The following is an 18,244-nucleotide window of genomic DNA, read 5'->3' on the forward strand; positions in this document are numbered from 1 at the left end:
ACCATGATGATTCGTAGCGTTTGAGGACGATGCGTCATAGACAGCAAACTAGCAAATCACTAGTGAACACACCCCCTCTCTGAGGCTCTGAGCCTGCATGTCGCCTGCCTCTGGCAAGATTGGTAAAGTGGTTGGGGATACTGGGAGGGAGGGAGAGGGGTGGTGTTAAGATTAGACGTGGGAGAGGACAGCCAGGCAGGATTATCCTCTACGCTCAAGTACAGGCTCAATATCCACCCCACTGGAGAGGAGAGCAGAGGAGAGGAGAGGAGAGGAGAGGAGAGGAGAGGGGAGCTGACCAGACAGAGTAGGAGAAGATGAGGGGATTAGAGAGAGAGCCATGACAAGCATGAGAGACATGCTGAGCCGGAGAGAGGGGGTGTGAGAGAGAGAGAGGGAGAGAGAGAGAGAGAGAGAGGGAGATGGTGAGAGCGAGAGAGGGAGAGAAAGAGAGAGAGAGAGAGAGAGAGAGGGAGGGAGGGAGAGAGAGAGAGAGAGAGCGGGTGAGAGAGAGAGGGTGAGAGCGAGAGAGAGAAAGAGGGAGAGAGAAATAGAGAAAGAGAGAGAGGGAGAGAGAGAGAGGGAGAGAAAGAAAGAGAGGGAGAGAGAAAGAGAGGGAGAGTGAGAGAGAGAGGGCAAATGTGAGAGGGAGAGGGTGGATGAGTGAGGGTGATAGAGGGTGTAGAAAGGTGAAGAGGTGATAAAACAGTGAGCAGCGAACAGGAGCCAAGTGTCTGGCTCAGTCCAGCAGAGCTTGTTTTTTACCCCCACCACCGCAATTCACAGCATCCAAGCCACTCAACAGCTGTCCTGGCTTCTCTCCCTTTCTCTCAAACATACACACACCCACGCACCCACACACAACGCTCGACTTTCTCCATCTCGTACACACAAACATGTACTCCGCCAAACCCACAGCCACAATAAATCACTCCACGACCAAACAGCAAATCATAAACAGTGAATGCTTCAGACACACATCAGAAAAGCGACGATGAGAGAGGTCATATTCCGACCCATGGAGATACCGCAGGCTACAACATATGACAGTAACTATATCCAACCCCCTTCCCCTCCATTCAGAGCGCAGGCATCCCTTGTTTAGGACAAGAAAAACAAAGAAACAAAAGAACACTGGGCTGGGCCGTTGAACTGCCGCAGACAGGAGGACCGATCAGGAGCCGCCCGGAGCCTCTTGGCCCCTGAGCGGGCCACGAGGCGTTTGGGTCACCCAAGCATAAGCCAGAGGCAACACACACACACACACACACACACACACACAGACACTCGGGCACACCAGAGCGAGCCATGCCACGGATGCCAGGGGGATGTGGTGGCATGTCGGCATGTCATGCACACACTCACTCGCACCTCGAGTTGGAGAGAAAAATTCAGGCCACGCAAGAGGGCCGGCAGAGCAGCAGGTGGGGGGAAAAGGCTCCCCCTGGTGGTTTGGGGAGGAAGAGGGTGCTCTCCTTTATCCCCAAAACACACACACACACACACACACACACTTTCTAATGGCGAATCTAGCATTCATCTAAGACAGGAGGGGGAAAATAAGACACTTGCTTTTTTGTTTACCGTCAAGTGCTGTTTGTATGTTAAAAATAATAGTGGATTAGTCTAATCCAATTTCATGGATAATGCAAATCAGCTTACACATTAGATCATGAACACGGCATCTGCCCTTGAGCTTTCCCAATGGCAATGGGAAATGGGGGCAATGGCGCGGATGCGCTTCTGTGAGTGTGTGTGTGTGTGTGTGTATGTAAAACAACGTTTTCCTGCCAGAGCATACACACACACGTGACGCGAGGTTCTGCTTGGCCTAATTAGTGCTGTCAAAATGCATTTTCCCCACAATTTCACACTGCGCCAAAACTCCACTGTTTGTACAGCTTTGAAGCCCGGCGCAGCGGCGAGTGGGAATACATACGCATGAATAATAAACCGTCTGCAAGGATCCCAGAGACGAAGCTCTATACTACACAGTCCTCCACATTCTCCCCCTTTGAATATTACATTAACAAAGAGGTTCGGACCAAATGGGGGTGCGTGATGACCTCACCAATGGGATGGTGTAGAGGGTTGTGGGAGTGGAGAGGGTGGGGGGGGGGGGTGGGTGAGAATCCTGCTGAATCACCTTGTCTGCGGAGGGCACCAGAGGTCGTCTGGGAAACTGAGGCTGGCCGGCCGCCGCTGAGGGCGTTGAGTCAGCGCTGGCCGCCTCCACACCAGAAACACGAAAGACGCTCGACTCCCTGGGAGACAGTAACTGTCAAAACCATTCCCATCGCCTATGTCAAAGCCACAGTCATTCCTAAATACTCACTGTCCTTAGATATATATGCTCAAACGCACAACAGACAGAGCTGTGAAGATCAACGCTTCCTGTCATTGCTGACGGAGATGCAGCAACTCTTATGAGACAGCAGTACATAACAAGCCAACTAAAAATCTTCCCCACATAATAGCACAAACACACACGACAAAATCATGTAGGCTAGTTGAAGGAAAAAAACATCTCGAGAGGCCCAACGCTGGAAGAGGAAGCGTTTATCTCCAGAGTGTGATGGCGCTCGAGTTCAAGGGGAGAAAGGGGAAGAGACATGAGGATCTGCTTTTGTGTCCAAAACAGGAACTTCAGTGTGACAGCGGAGTAACAGATGTGCTAAAGGAGAGGGATCAAAACCAGCAACATCCTGTGCAATGCATAGCCTATACACACACACACACACACACGCACACACACACGCACACACACACGCACATGCGCACACGATAGTCAGCCTGGAGACATCAGCACCACTTCATATCACCCTAATAAAAAATTTACTTCAAGCAATTCCTAAATTCTGTTAGTGCTGAGAATAACCCTGGCAAATGGCATGTCCATTATTTCTTATCAAATGCCATAGAGCAGAGAAAGCAAATGTTTATTTGACATACTAGTTACCATTAGAGTTCAAAAGAGGTGACTCCTGGATTAACTGTGTGCCGAGGCCCCGTAGAGGCCACGCTTGACATTTGGAAATAAATAAATAAATAAATATTTACGGGCATTCAGGGTGCCCTTTGCTAGCCTGCCTCTGATCCAGCTGAAGGGTTACACTGTGGAGATGTGACAAGTCTCCAACAGGCTGAGGGAGAGCGTGAGAGATGGAGAGGGAAAGTGAGAGACAGGGGCAAGGATGAGAAAGAAAGGATGAAAACGAAAATGGAAAGATAGAAGCACAGAGTGAGAGAGAGAGAGAGTGAGAGAGAGAGAGAGAGAGAGAGAGAGAGAGGGATTGAGGAAGGGAGAGATTGAGGAAGGGAGAGATTGAGGAAGGGAGAGATTGAGGAAGGGAGAGATTGAGGAAGGGAGGGATTGAGGAAGGGAGAGATTGAGGAAGGGAGGGATTGAGGAAGGGAGAGATTGAGGAAGGGAGAGATTGAGGAAGGGAGATTAAAGGAAAGACAAATGAAGGCACAAGGGGAGAAAAAGGAAGAGAAACTGGATGAGTGCGTCTCTGACATCCCCATCACATCTGATCGCTGTGTCAGCTTTGACTGGCCCACCCTCAGGGCTGGAGGAGGTCACAGAGAATCAGACCCAGAGACAGAGCTGCAGCGTGGGAGAGATGGGCACAGAGAGGAGAGGTGCTGCTTGGATGAGCTATAGGAACTGCTGATCCTCCTCAATGTGAAATTAAGCCCTTCTGCTTGCCCACTAAAAGGTCAGACCGCCCCCACCCTTATCCACTATCACTAGTGGCTCATGGTTTCTTCATAGATTACAGGCATCTGCGATCTCTCTGTCTCTCTCTCTCTGATCAAATATGTTATTTTTGACAAGATCATACCAACCCATCTCTCTAACAATCACTCAATTTACAACAGTGACTCTTATAGAGTAAGAGGAGAGGACAAGGACAAGAGTGAAAAGAGGTTATTGCCTGGATAGCTCAATAAATAACAAACAAAAGCATCGAAAGTCATGTGCCTCATGCGCTTTGCCGGCAAGAAAGAAATCTCTAATCTTGTTGAAGTAAATCTAATTTAAAATCTGTTGTCTGTTGAAATACTATTTTTGTGAGGTCGCTCTTAAGGTGGACTGTCAGCTGAGGCCAAGTATGCTTTGTGTCCATCTAAGCATTTCAGCACATGATTGGTGTTTGAAAACACCAGCATCATCGCACCATTAATTGCTGCTACCTTTCAGTTCCCACGTATCTGTTTTAAGTCAAACAAAGTGGATATCCTCGCCGTCTAGAAAGTGACAACATTTCTGGTCTGAAACAGAGGGCATGGGTCTACGCTTATCATTCTGTTTCGAGCATCTCCAATTTATCATCGCCCATTATGCGTCTCCATCTTGCCGAAATCATGGCCCTTCCATACTCCCATCCAACACTTCAGTCATGAAGACTGAACGTATCCGTCATGCCAGATGTTTTGCTCCTGTTCCGAGACTATTTTTTCTTTCTAGTTTCAAAATACGTTCCAACAAACTGACAGTCACTTCAAACTTTAGTTTAACGATAGTTTTTACACACAATTCATGGAACTGGTTTCCATCCTTCAAGTTACCACTTGGGCAACAGCTGATAGATAAAGCTCGACAGCTAGCAACGTCAGCTTGCATGGGCACGTTTCCCGTGAGTAAGGTGACAAACCGAAGCCATTTGCCAATTGTAAAGTAGCTATTCTGACTGGTAGAATTAACATCAATGTTGGCGAGTTGGGTACACAGGCGAGGTCGGTGAAGGCAAGAAACACCACCGCATGCTACGTTTGCAAGGGACTGTTGGTGTTGCTGTGCCAAGCATACACATCGTTAACTTAGTTATCATTCTCCTGCTATTTCCGCTAGCTAACGTCCATGTACAGTTTTCTGGCTAGGATAGGATAGCCAATGTGCTAGGAAAAGAGAAGTCCAGATTTGTTCACCGGCCAGTCGGGCTACCACACAAAAGACTGAACACAATGCCATACCACTGATGAATAAAGCAATTACCTGAGTGTTGAGTGAATATATTAATTCCCGGGTCCGACAAGTTAGCAGCGGCTGTTCTCCCTGGTGGCGTTCCAGTAGTCGCGACTTCTTTGGGTCTCCTCCCGGAGCCAGTCGATCGACTTGCTTTCCCGGGGTGCTGCAGCTGAGAGTGCGGCTGCTGCGGTTGGAGTCCTGAAGAAGCCCCCTCGCCCACGCGTCCAACCTGTTGTCCCATTTCTCTCCGAGTTATATGTTACAATCCCTGGGACGTCGCAAGCCAACCCACCGTCCTCTTGGATCACATCCCCCAACAGAGAGAAGGGGCCTATTCAGGAGTATTCTTCGACCCCTCTTCAAGTCCGGGCTAGACAGCTATCCAAGCTAGCTAGCAAGCTAGCTGTCCTAGCAAGCTTGCTAGTGCGATAGCTATCAGTATGCGCCCACCCACCTCACTTGTATTAGCAATATTAGGCAATTTATTAAATTTGCAGGCGACAGATTAACGGCATCTATAAGCGGAACCACCAGTAAGGACCGTTTTCTGCGTTGGCCCCGAGTCGGTGTGAAAATGAACCCTTTTAGGGTCGTCTAGATTCGCTCCAGCCACTACGCGCCCCCTCTGACGCCGCCATATTTACCGCAGAATCAGTGTGCAGTCTGTACCAGTGAATCTTTCTGAATGAATCCCACAATGGGTGGCGTGCACCGAGTCACTGTCAACTGATTCATTTGAATCGCTTACACAGGGGATGCTGAGAGTACTCTGGGTGACATGCTCAAGCTGTAATATTGTAGCCTACAAAAACTGGCACGCGTGAAACATGATACAATTTTACTATGTTATGTTGGCAGATATCAAGGTTGCCCTCAGGTATTGATACACGGGCTACAAACATGTGCCTGTAGGCTACTTCATTCTTTGTCACATATGGCGACCCCGTGGAAGTGTAATGTAACTAGATAATCTTGAGGCCAAGCCCCCATATGATTGCTTCGAGAAAAAAAAGGTTTTATGCAAAAATGTTGATCATAACCAGGCCTTACATGAATTGTCCTGAAATAATATATAATAGGCTAGTGCACCTACTTTAGCCTACTTTATCCAGCTATTTACTGTGACAACAGCATTGAACATATTTTTTCTTTGAAGATAAATAGGTAGTTTTATTGCACCAAAGCAACACAGTTGAGAGACAAGAGTATAACAAAGCAGTAGTCAAATTGTTCAGCCTCAATAATACACCATACAGAATATCATATTTTACCATCTCAATCTCAAGTATCAATTTACAGCAGTAAACAAAGTAGTAGGTGGGGCATCTCAGTACACAAATATAGATGTCATTTTCCATAAATATATCAAGCTGAACCCTGAATATTGGACATACAACATTACATGATTGCTGTAATATTTGTTTAGAATTCACTTGTGCAAAAAAATAAAGAGAAAAATAAAACAAATAAAAAGATAAATAAGAGAAAAAAGATAAACAGGAAAAATGGGGTAGGCCTACAAATAGGCTACCTCACTTTGATGTCCTTATACATAACCACAGTGTAGCCTATTATACGCTAACGCAATATGCTACATTTTAGATAAATATAATAGCAGTTTCAGTAAAGGGTTGCCTATCTAGGTCATACAGTCAAGTGAATAGACATTTACCTGTAAAAATAGAATTTACATAAAATATTTTATAAAATGGTTACATCACAGTTTTTACAGTACATTACATCACATGGGGATTGTATTTTGAGGTAGGACACAACCGTTTCTCAGTTTGAGAGTTGAACAGATAGACCTATCTCAGACAAAAAGGTAGGATACTGTAGCAAAAGTGTGGTCTCAAGAAAGAACTACATTTGTTTAATCACAAAGGGGCCACACAGTAACTACAGTTCAAGTCCGGTATCTTATCTTTTTTCCATGAAATACTCTATCGCCATCTTGTGGCAGCATGGGTTATTGCAAATACATGTTAAACATCGAGGGCTCTGTGGGAAAAATAAAGGCCCATAACAGCAGTCACTTTAAATTTGGTCTTGAGAAAATGGCCAAAAGATGGTTAAGCACAAAACACCACAATAATCACTAAATAAAATCTGGAAAAGGCTGTAGTGATGACTCAGATCCATACTTCAAACTATCCTCGGTTACTAAATCTGCCTGTGGGGTCAGCCATAGATATGTGGATTATGAAATTCTGATGGATTCCCATTTGTCTTATTAAGATGATACTACTTGTTTTCGATTCTTGTGTGTGTATAGTCTCATACACAGTATGGCATACCAACAGTGACAGTAACACACTGACAGTGGCACATTCGGCAACAGCTGCTGGTAGCAATACATTCTACCTTTGCAATAAAAAGTGGAATGTGAAAATCATTGTCATACTTTCATTATTGCTCTGATAAAGAGACCACAAGAAAATCAGGTTCAAACACCATTAACAACGGTGATTGTTTCTCATAGTCCTTAATGTGCAAATGAACCCTGATCCATGACATGTGAAAAGCATACTAGGACCTCCACAAACTCCCTGTAGCTTAACCAAATGTGTATACATTTGGATATATATTAAAAAAGGACTGAGAAGGCATACAAAAACTGAATAGCAGCTCCTATTAGATAGGGGATGACTGCAAGATAAAAAAAAACAAAAAAAAAAACACTTGAGAAGAGCATTCTGATGTATGATAGTTCAGAATCAGAGCAGCCATGTAAAGCTGACCATAACCGTGATTCTGAAACTGAGGAGAAGACATCCACAGAAGGCATAGTGCAATAAAAAAAAAAGTCAGAAAATGAAAGAATTTAGCACAGAGGACGTTAAAAAGAACAGTCAACTCGTGCTCTTTTTTTTGTTTGTTTTCATGATGATATAGCTGGTGTAGGTTCTGATCAGAATGGCTCAGGATCCCCCAGAGTGTTCTGCATGTGGACTGGTCAGGTGACAGGTCCAGGATCGTGGCTTCAGCAGGTCCAAGAAAGAGGGCTACAATATGTCACACACAAGGTCAAATGGATGGATGGACTACTAAGGGAAACACCATTCCAAAGTAAATATTTAAATACAACCTTCCATATGTCCTACTCTACATTAGAGTTTACTGGAGATAGCAAATGTTTGAATGGCTTCACTGTATCTCTTCGGCAAAAATAATCTAAAATTTACGGTAATTTCATTTAGATGACAAAAAGCGTGAAGTAGCATGATAAGACCTCTGAAATTCTGCTCACCACAAAATGAGCCATCTCGACAAAAGATAACTGATTTAATTGATATGACGGATATAAAAAATGGAATTCATCATATTGCCAGCATGCTCATTTGCACAGTGCCCATCAGTAGTGGTGTTTACCTCATCGATGGGGCAGTATCGCTGGGCATACCACTCTTGGGAGTACAGGCAGATGATGACCCCCTGCCCCAAGAAGAGGGAGGTCCACATGATAACGTTCCATATGGGGCCTTTCCTTCGGTCGTGCAGGATGAAGTTGAACATCACTGGCAAGAGATATGGGCAGGCTGAGTATTTTGTATGAATAATGCAACAAACACTGATGGTTCATTTTAAGTATTAAGTATATAAGTATATATACTCTTTTGATCCCGTGAGGGAAATTTGGTCTCTGCATTTATCCCAATCTGTGAATTATTGAAACACACACAGCACACAGTGTACACACAGTGAGGTGAAGCACACACTAATCCTGGCGCAGTGAGCTGCCTGCATCAACAGCGGCGCTCTGGGAGCAGTGAGGGGTTACTGTAGGTGCCTTGCTCAAGGGCACTTCAGCCGTGCCTACTGGTCGGGGTTCGAACCGGCAATCCTCCGGTTACAGGTCCGAAGTGCTAACCAGTAGGCCACGGCTGCCCCTTTTGAGGTCACTTCTCAAGTACTGACAGGCTATTATTTTACTATTGTATTCAATTCCTCAGTTTCTTTTTCTGTGTAAATCGTAACTCCTGCCAACCCACTTCTGTACAACTATTGGATTGAATAGCTCTTATTTAAATCTCTTTGTATTACTTCTGAATGTGAAATATGCTAATATGCCTTGCTTTGCCAATAGCAAATTAGCAATTTTGCATTAGAGTGCTTTCACTTCTGCTTCCATCACTATAATTTTGTACACTGCAGGCTTCTTCTCAATAATGGCCTATAAATTATACACAGAATGAAACACACCCTTGGTTTGTGTCATTTTCACAAATATTCAACTTCTCAGACTGTTGCCTTGTTTCCTCAAGTGTGAGCAGACGTTGCTTTAAAAATCACCCTCTGCCACTGGAGAAAACCATCCATTAAGACGGAGTCCTGCCACGGAGTTTTGCCCTCTGGTGTCAAAACTGTCATGGCATTCCTTCACAGGGATTAATGTTGAGGGTCTTGAGAACTTACTTCCGAAGCACATGAAGAGGCAGAAGAGGACTGGGTAGAAGAAGCCGAAGCAGATGGCCAGGATGTACTCATGCACTACTGCAGACATAGTGAACACGAACAGCATGGCTCCACTCCGGAAACGCTTCTCCGTTAACTGCAGAAGGAAGGAACAAGGCCAATTAATTTAGAAACATTAATTAAAATAGTCAAACAATTAAATTAACAAAATTCAACTTACAAATGAGAGATGCTATACATCACTGATCCCAAATTAATCACCAACTACTGTAAGCTATTACTACGATCAATACTGTTCACACTCAAATCTCCAGTGTTATTCCAATAAGAGCCACTCACCCAGAGAAAATCCCTGTACACATAATAGTACAGCCAATCATGCACCACCACATTCCACGTACGGTAGTAATTAGCAAATGATGTTGAGTTCCACCAGTCCTAAGAAGAAACAGTTGATGTTAAGGAGATGTGCAACAATTTTTCTTCATCATCCGCTAGTTACAGCATATTGCACTCTGGTATGGGCAGAGAGTAATACATAGGAGATGTCTCATACAAGTTGATTGGCACCATCCTTGTATACCTTGTAGAACATTCTGTCACCAAAACGCAGCATCTCTGCAAAAGCATTGAGCCAACAGTGCAGGAAAGCGAAGAAAGCCAAGAAGAGAACCAGTGCACCTGTGGGCGCACACACACACACAAAATATACAGTGTGCTATTTTTAGAATGTCTGACATTTTAGGTAATGGATTTTTTATTTCTGTTTAGGCCCTTGACCATCAGCAGTGGTTACACAATCAGCCAACAAGTACATTCAGCAGAAACACAATAGTTTTTTCTTTTCCCCAGTAGCAGCAATAGACATTTCTGCAAACCAAACAACTTCTGTTAGACAACTAATAAGAAAACACTAGAGATATAAAGTCAAACTGCTGTTTTTGTCTTCTTTTTCCTCTCATCTACCACTGGCTAATAATGTGCCTTACCTGGAAGGATGGAGTTAAAGACGCAGAGCACCATGGCCCTCAGGTCAAAGAGCTGTAGGCTGATGCTGCGGAACTGCGGGATGCAGAGCCGCACAAACACGTAGTACGCATAGAACAGACTTCCCAGCACCTATAGGGAAAATGCACACATTCAATACTAATGTATAAACCATTATGGCTGGATAGACCTGATTTAAAAAAGAGCAAATACAAACATACCTGACCAAACTTTGTGGCAACATAACTCCATCTTATGTATGGATTTCTGTCATCATGAAAAACAAAAAAACAATGTTTAAATACTTTCAGGTCCAAGTTATAGTTACAAACAATGCAAATGTAGTTTAACTGCTAACTGAGCTGATATGATGAAATATGCACATATTTAACCCGTACTGTATGACAAAAAACAGTCACGCAAAGCTACCATGCTCTACTCACCTGGGATAGTGATCTCTGTAAATTAGTGTTGGGGCAAAGAGGAAGTACAGATACTGTGTTAGCTGAGGTATGACAGGACCATCTGAAACATGAATAAAGTCATATTTTAAGTTTTAAGGTTGTGATTTCTTGTTTACAGTTCAAGAGCAGCTAACATTAAAAAATCTGGAAGGATCACCCCGATTCCTTACTGTTTTTGTCTTTCTGTGCTGCTGACAAGACTCTGGGGACGTTTTCCCTGGCGAAGGAGTAGACTTTCATCATCAGGCGCACCTACAGAGTCACATCATACAGATTAAAACCTCTTGAAGAAACCTAAAAACAAGCTAAGGGCTTCTCAGGAGATGACAGCACCAGCCAGCTAGTATTGGCATCACAGCTAGGAGAGTGCCTGTCTAGGTGTCTCGTTTCATGCCCTCTTTAGATTTGTATCTTGCTAGTGTAATGTTGTTTACACACAAGAATTAGTATTAACGATTGAACGTAAACCAAATTAAAACAGACATAAATGCTTTGAAAGACGGGAAACGTGTCACCTGCTCCACAATGATGATGAAGCGTGAGGCGGGCGGGAGGCCGTTGCTGAGCACCACGGACGTGGGCAGAAAGCCCAGCCCCAGCCCCTGGTAGAGCATGGACACGGTGCCCACCAGGACGGACCACAGGGTCGGGTGGCTGCAGGTCGGATAGCGGCTGGCCCACAGGTGGAGGAGGCTGTACGGCACCACGAGCACAGATACAAACATGCACAGCCACGTGCATACCACCAGGGGGAGCTGCCCAAAGGCAAATACCAAGAGGTTGAAGTCCAACACTAACCTGAACAAAAACAGAAGAGACAGGGTGTGGACAATAGTGTAGTTAGACAAAAACAGAGGAAAGATATCTAGCAATCAGCTATCTAGTTATTAGCTATTAGCTATCCTAACATAGATAATTGCAATCTATCTAGCAATCAGCTCCTAACATAGATAAATGGAATCTATCTAGCAATCAGCTTTCAACATAGATAAATGCAATCTATCTAGGAATCAGCTCCCAAGGTTCAAGATCCAGGTTAAAACATATAAGAGAGGTAAAAAAACAAACATTATTTCTGTCTTACCGGCCCTCATCGATGAAGTCCACTACCAGTGTGCTGAGGATGAACAGTATGAGGAGGGCGATGAACATGTGGTAGATTGTCCGGATGTGGTTGACTTCAAACAGTTCACTGTTGGACCAAAGACCATCAATATGTTGATTTCACACATACAACACTCTCTTTCTATTCCGTCAGTCAGGTCAGTCATTCAGTCTCTCTCTCTCTCTCTCTCTCTCTCACTCTCACACCCAGCAAAACAGCCAGCCATGCTTAGTTCTGATAACAATGCCCTTTCTGTATCACAAGCTGGAGGAATTGAGACATTGCTACTGCAGCTATGGTTACTCTGGTTACTGCTCTGAGAAGAATCTCTGTTTTCCAACAGCCACTCAGTGGCCTGGGATTGACTCCAGGAGTGGCACTGAGCTGCACACACAATGGGAAGCTTAAAATCTTTTCCTCTTGTTGACATTGATCAGTTTAAGGTCAGAGCTGTGGCAAGACAGGGTCATGGTGTTGGTCAAAACTTACTTAGTTTCAAGGAACGATACGACACTGAATTGAAATCATTGCTGTTTGAGTTAGTTGTCTGCATAAAATCAATAACAGTATGAAATTTCAAGATTTCAGTCCGGCACTTACTCAAGCAGCGAACGGCGGCTCACATACACTTTGCCTGGGCTTCCTGGGGTTTGTGACTTCTTACTGGAGAAAGGAGGAGGGTGAGAAGAGAAAAGGGAAGAAGTAAAGCAACATTTGAACATTTGGCACTAACCAAACTCTAGAACTTACCACGACCTCTAGCACTCATCATGACCTTCTTCTCTCTCCTGACTGTCCCTCTTCTTCTTCCCTTGACTTAACTGTCATTCTGTTCTATGCGGGTAGTAGGCCACTTATTGCTGCACTAACATGTCCTAGTCTCACTGTACCATGATTGTTTGTTTGTTTTTTTGTACCTCGCTTTGGATAAAAACGTCAGCTAAATGACTGAATTTGAATGTAAATGTAAAGCCGCCACTGTTTAGTGATGTTTAGTTAATTTGTTTTAATAGATTCTCTGATTCAAGAGTGAGGGTGGGCATGGCACCTGAGTTTCTTGCTCTCTTTGTCAGAGAGCAGCACTGGAGCAGCTTCCAGACTGGCAGACTCCTCAATCAGGCAGTCCATGAAGTCGTTCACTTGAGAGTCCAGCTGCTTCATCAGGTCCGACTTCAGGTGCTGTGACAAACAGAGAGAAAGGAGGGACACCAGAAGGGTCATCACATGACCACATACACTGTATGATGTCAGATATCAGTTTTTTTTTAACCTGTCTTTATTGCTAATAGACAGAAAGCTACGGACCATGCTGACTAGAGAATGCATCCAAGTCTGTCCTTTGCCCAGTTTACTAAATAATTTCCTATTTCATGATAAATGAGGAATTGAAACATTAGAAATGTCTTCATCAAACTACAGCAATAGACTCTTCCCCTTCAAATCTGACTCTTGGGGAACTATGATAAGATGCAACTATTGTTCCTTTTTCTTTCATGCACCTCACATGACCCCATGCCCAGCGCTGACACAGCAACGCCCTTCTCTGATAGTAACTTTCAGCAGATGATTCACCTCAGCTGAACTCTGAGCTCTCAAACCTAACACAATAACATGCTTCTATACATCATGCTGACTCAAATCTGGCATGGAATCATGGGAAGGTGGGGGAGAGGAGTGGTCAAATTAAACTGGAAATTCGCCATTTCCCCCCCCCCCCCCCCCCAGTACATACAGTATAGCTGTATATAAACTCAAACAAATTTGGTAAATATCGGTCTCTCTCACTGAACAGTGGTTATTGCTGCCCCATGGAAAGTGAATAGACTACGTGCACGAAAGGCTCTCTGTGCACTCCTTTGTTTCTGGTACGGCCAGGTGTGTTTGAACCTGCCGCTAATTTTTATGTAATTAGTGTGTACACTGACCCAGTTGGGTGTTGCACTGGTGAATCAGCACGGTACGATAAAGAAGGATTTATGCGTGTGTTACATTTTTTTATTATTGAGCAAACAAGATATTCAGTGTCGGAGTGAAGATGTAAGGAGCAGAATATAACAGATGCCGTTACAACACAGTTAACGCTCCACTGACAATAAATGAGTGTACAGGAAGAGCCGTTCGTGCACGTAGTCTATTACTGTGAGTAGAGCACTAGGTGGTGTATGGGTTGGCTATAGCACATGAACAGATCTATGAATGTGCCATAAAGGACAACATCAAGAAACCAAAAATGATCAGGCTACTATCACAACATCATTACAACTTGGCTGCCCACTGCACATGACTGAGTGTGTGTGTGTTTAAAAGGTGAGAGTAGTCATGTGATTTCCATCCAAAACGGAGCCTCTTAACAGATTGTTTGATGGGGAGCTTAACACCAGTGATTTAATCAATCTAGAGGGATTTGGCACCACAGGGGGCTCTGTCCAGGTCGACACATCTGCACGTTTTTAAATCTCAAATTTAAAACACAAATCTCTATAGGGCGTAAAAGGCCATAGAACCAGTAGAATTGCAAAAGCACTGGGTTGGCTTGCAAGCAGTGCTGTGAAGTCATTGGGGCTGGGAGTAGTTATACTGGTTTTTCATCTGTAGTTGTGGAGATTTGCTTTGTATTGATGGTGAAATCTTCTTGAATTGTGCCGTGTGTCACTTGGCTTTTGACACAAATGACATGTCTCTTACCTCTGCCGCCCGTTTCAGGTGAAGCTTCCTGCTGATCATCTGCTCCACCTCCATTTTACCTGACACACACACACACACACACACACACACACACACACACACACAAACATTTGATAATTGAAAACATCTGCACAGATGAGACACAGTAGAATAGAGATGAACACAAAACCTTCATGTGCAACTGAGTGTTTAAACACACTTCTTTTTTTTATCCTGTTGCCCAGTGACCTGGGAAGTATTGTTGCGCTAGCTGATGAGTCAACATTGCAAAGTTAAATATTTGCGTAAAAGGAAATATACTAGCTTAGCATACTATATGAGGTTATGATGACTTTTCCCAGGCATCCAGGGACAAAGTGTAAATCAAACACATTAAAATGTGTAGTAGATCGAATACAGCCAGTTGTGAGGTTTTATCCCAGGAACCTTCATTTTTTTTGCATGTTTTTCCTGTAGTATTTTAAAATGTTTAAGTAATCTAGCAAGCCTAATGCCTTTTCCACAATGAACACATATACATCTCTCATTATAACATTGCTTCTTTGTTAGCCATGTAGGGTGTGCTGGCAAAGTGTTGGAAGATTTGACAAGAAGAATCAGCAGTGTGGGAGGACAGTGACAACAACTACGGATGTCACACAGCTCTACACAATTGCAACAGTTGAATTGTTCATGGCACATCCCCTTTATCCACCCTTTATCCCCATTTCAGAATAGCTTTGAAAGAAGAAAGAAGTACTTATTGAATATCATGGGGCATAGGATAAAAACACCGGAGGTGAAATCACATTCAAACAACTCTCCTTCATCTTCCCCTCCTCTCCTTCCGCACCATCAAATTACCATTATGAAATTAAATGAACTACTCACAAGACAGTGCTTGAACTTTCAAAGGCCAGATATGAAGCATTCAAATTAGTGTTTCAACCGCCTTTCTTTGGTACATGAATTATATTCATTGAATATAAATGGACCAGAGGCTGAAATGTCACAGCTGCTGAGAGAATCACCACCCACACATAGATCAGGTGATTCATATAAAGACCTCATCTTCTGATATCAGAGTCTAATTAATAGACAACAAGTAACATCATATATTCAGCAGCATTTTAGGTTAAATATGAAAGCTGTAATCTATAACAGTGGCATTGTACTGGGAGACACATTTTAAAGAATATGTTTTTAGAGAAGAAAATGGCATAACTCTGCTGCCATGAGGAAAAGGCTTTCCAATAAGAGCTCTTTGGCATTAGCTCAAACTAACATGAATCATTTTGCAGACAACACATTGCCAAATTCAGAAAGATGATGGTAAGAAATGTTTCAACAGCCACACCAAGGACACAAAAAGCTTCTAATGATACACTTTACAAAGCTGGATTTAGACAACTTCAACATGCAAAGAAAAAAAACACTCACAGATCAAGCTATCATGCATTGCAAAAAGGTGATATATTTTTGTAAGCTTCCAGTGGCAACATTACCTCTAAAACCTGTGTTGGCCATTATGGCGGTCTCTGCCTGGTCATAACATGAGGTGCCAGTGTCACTGACTGAGATGAACTTTATTTAATCGGGTAGTCCCTCCCTGCCAAGCTGGCAATAGGCACCAGGATGCCAGTCTGAATAACACAATACAGTCTACACCTTCCCTTATTCACTGTATGGATTAACTAGTCTAGTCTGCACAGTCTCTCCACCCCTTAAATCAGGGAGGAGGAAGGATTCCAAAAAGCTTGAGTGAGAAATGCTACACAGTCATCATTATTGGGATGAATTTTGAACGCCAATTAAGAAAATAAAAGAAAATGAATGAATGAATGAATAAGGCTGTAGTGAAAACTTACCGTTGGTTGTGATCTCTCCATTGGGATGTCTCTCCCTGATGCCTCTATCTCCCATCATCTCGTCCTGCTCTGGAGAGCTGGGTATGGAAAACAGCCTGCGGTTCCGCAGAGTGAGGTCAGCCTCACTTGCCATCAGGTGGCAGAAAGTTCAATAGAAACTGTCAATAAATAGGGAAACGGTCTTAGGCCCCACAACCAGTGTGGTTATTCCTAGGGTTAGGGTTAGGATCCTGGTGCCCCTCTGTTATGGAAAATGAGGTAGGCCTACTGTTGTATTGCCTTACTCGCATGTTACCATTCAGTTGTTCTATATATACAATCTATGGTTGATATGGTCATAACAATGGCTCTGTAGAAGGACAACAAAATATCAGTGAGGTTTGCTGTACAGTGAATTTAGTGTCAAAATTCTTCAACCTCACGGTTTCACATTATCCAACAAAAACTGAGACTAGGAGATATTCATTAGGTACATTCAGAGCATGTTACAAATAACAGACTGGAATCCCAATATCCCAGGGTGACTTCTCTAATGAAATGAAATTGGAAAGTAGGGAATATGTTTTTCAACAGAGTTTAAGGTTGAGAATGGTAAGGTGTGTTGAGGTAAACAATGACATCCATGATCAACAAGATCACATGAGTGATGAGATTTTCTTCTGACCTTTAACACTTCTGATTACCATGCCTCTGACTAATGAAAGAAAGCTGTCAAATAGCCCTATCTTTGCCCTTTGAACTGCCCATGTCATAGCCTACTTCAGTTCTAACTTAGGTGTGATTATCAGGGATGGGGATTTTCATTAGTTAATGTTTAGGAATACATGAGAAAGCCAACATCCTTGTATCAAACAGTAACAACATAAACCTTAACCACAGACTGCTTCTTCATACATAACACGATCATCTCAGTCCTAATCTGTAAATCTTCAACTAATATTGAAAATCTTGAAATTCTTGACATGCATTGTATTGCATGGACACCACAATCAGCAAACTTTCATCATGATACACGATTGACAAACTAACAAAGATGAACAATATTTTCATCGCAACATATGTTGCATATTTTATTGCAACAATGTAGGCTATACTGACTCTGAAGTAAAATATTGTTACTCTCTCTAACAGGATATTCGTCAATTCAATTATTATTAACCTCAAACAAATAAGTGAAAAATGTTCTCACACACTAGGCTACGTCTGACGCCTATTGTAAGTAGCTAACATGCTAACAATCTTTTATAAACAGGTAGGCTACTGTAAAGTCAATGAGCGCTATCCTACCTTCTGATGTTAGAATAAGGAGAAAGAGTTCGGCAATCAAGCAAGGTGATTCACTTACAGCAAAAAGTAGGCTACTTCTTTATTAGAGACGATAGCTGCTTGTTTACTTACCTATATGGCCACCAAATATTGTCTAACACGCAAAAGTCGGAGTGTGAACTTGTGTTTGGTAAGAGAAAACACACACGGGACGGTAATCCTTTTCTAAATCAATGACTTGGAAATTATCTCGATTTGATTTTGAGAAACACATTGTGTAGGCAGTGCCATATTTCAGCCATCACGTTGTGGGAGAGAGGGAGGCGGAGTCTCAAGTGGTCAGACCAGACCAGACTCTTAACAGTAGTCATCATCTGATTCATTAACTATAGGCACGAAACAAGGACCTCTGTTTTTACGATGAAGTGTAGATCAGAAATCACTGTGTCTGGCCTTAAGGCTTTTAAGATGCATTCAAGTGCATCAGAACATAGGCTAA

At 43.2% G+C, this 18,244-nt stretch overlaps 2 protein-coding genes across 4 annotated transcripts in view; both read right to left on the reverse strand.

The window, feature by feature from the left end:
- Positions 1 to 5,604, reverse strand: part of abl2 (c-abl oncogene 2, non-receptor tyrosine kinase) — a 51,483-nt gene extending 45,879 nt beyond the window's left edge. For both annotated transcript variants that reach the window (XM_076278877.1, XM_076278880.1), the window contains exon 1: positions 5,003 to 5,604. In XM_076278877.1, coding sequence (XP_076134992.1) covers positions 5,003 to 5,216 — 214 coding nt within the window. In that variant the 5' untranslated portion in view covers positions 5,217 to 5,604. The remainder of the gene's footprint in view (positions 1 to 5,002) is intronic.
- A 523-nt stretch (positions 5,605 to 6,127) lies between these two features.
- On the reverse strand, positions 6,128 to 18,037 carry soat1 (sterol O-acyltransferase 1). Of its 2 annotated transcripts, none has more exons than XM_076278882.1 (16): positions 17,878 to 18,037; positions 16,480 to 16,604; positions 14,633 to 14,691; positions 12,996 to 13,126; positions 12,548 to 12,610; positions 11,927 to 12,034; positions 11,358 to 11,640; positions 11,013 to 11,094; positions 10,822 to 10,903; positions 10,600 to 10,645; positions 10,381 to 10,510; positions 9,975 to 10,072; positions 9,731 to 9,829; positions 9,392 to 9,527; positions 8,348 to 8,493; positions 6,128 to 7,980 (listed from the first exon to the last, which is right to left on the reverse strand). In XM_076278882.1, exons 2-16 carry the CDS (start codon positions 16,535 to 16,537, stop codon positions 7,897 to 7,899), a joined length of 1,605 nt encoding a protein of 534 aa, XP_076134997.1. In that variant the 5' UTR covers positions 16,538 to 16,604; positions 17,878 to 18,037; the 3' UTR covers positions 6,128 to 7,896. The 2 variants fall into 2 exon arrangements, with proteins under 2 accessions (XP_076134997.1, XP_076134996.1); XM_076278881.1 differs by having other exon boundaries at positions 16,480 to 16,637.
- Between the last annotated feature and the right edge of the window lie 207 nt (positions 18,038 to 18,244).

Source organism: Alosa pseudoharengus, unplaced genomic scaffold (genome assembly GCF_046254945.1).
Source record: "Alosa pseudoharengus isolate Yale_2024_CS ecotype anadromous, Long Island Sound unplaced genomic scaffold, YU_APseudo_1.1 YU_APseudo_1.1_scf_11, whole genome shotgun sequence".
Taxonomy (NCBI): domain Eukaryota; kingdom Metazoa; phylum Chordata; class Actinopteri; order Clupeiformes; family Clupeidae; genus Alosa; species Alosa pseudoharengus.

Bases quoted from the DNA above. Each gene is read 5' to 3' on its own strand.
- soat1 (XM_076278881.1), bottom strand. From the start codon at position 16,612: ATGGCAAGTGAGGCTGACCTCACTCTGCGGAACCGCAGGCTGTTTTCC. The intron at 11,641-11,926 runs GTAAGACAGAAA...GTTTTTGTTCAG, and splicing joins GACTTCATCGATGAGGGCCG to GTTAGTGTTGGACTTCAACC. The intron at 8,494-9,391 runs GTAAGTTCTCAA...ATCTCTTGCCAG, and splicing joins CCTCTTCATGTGCTTCGGAA to TGATGTTCAACTTCATCCTG.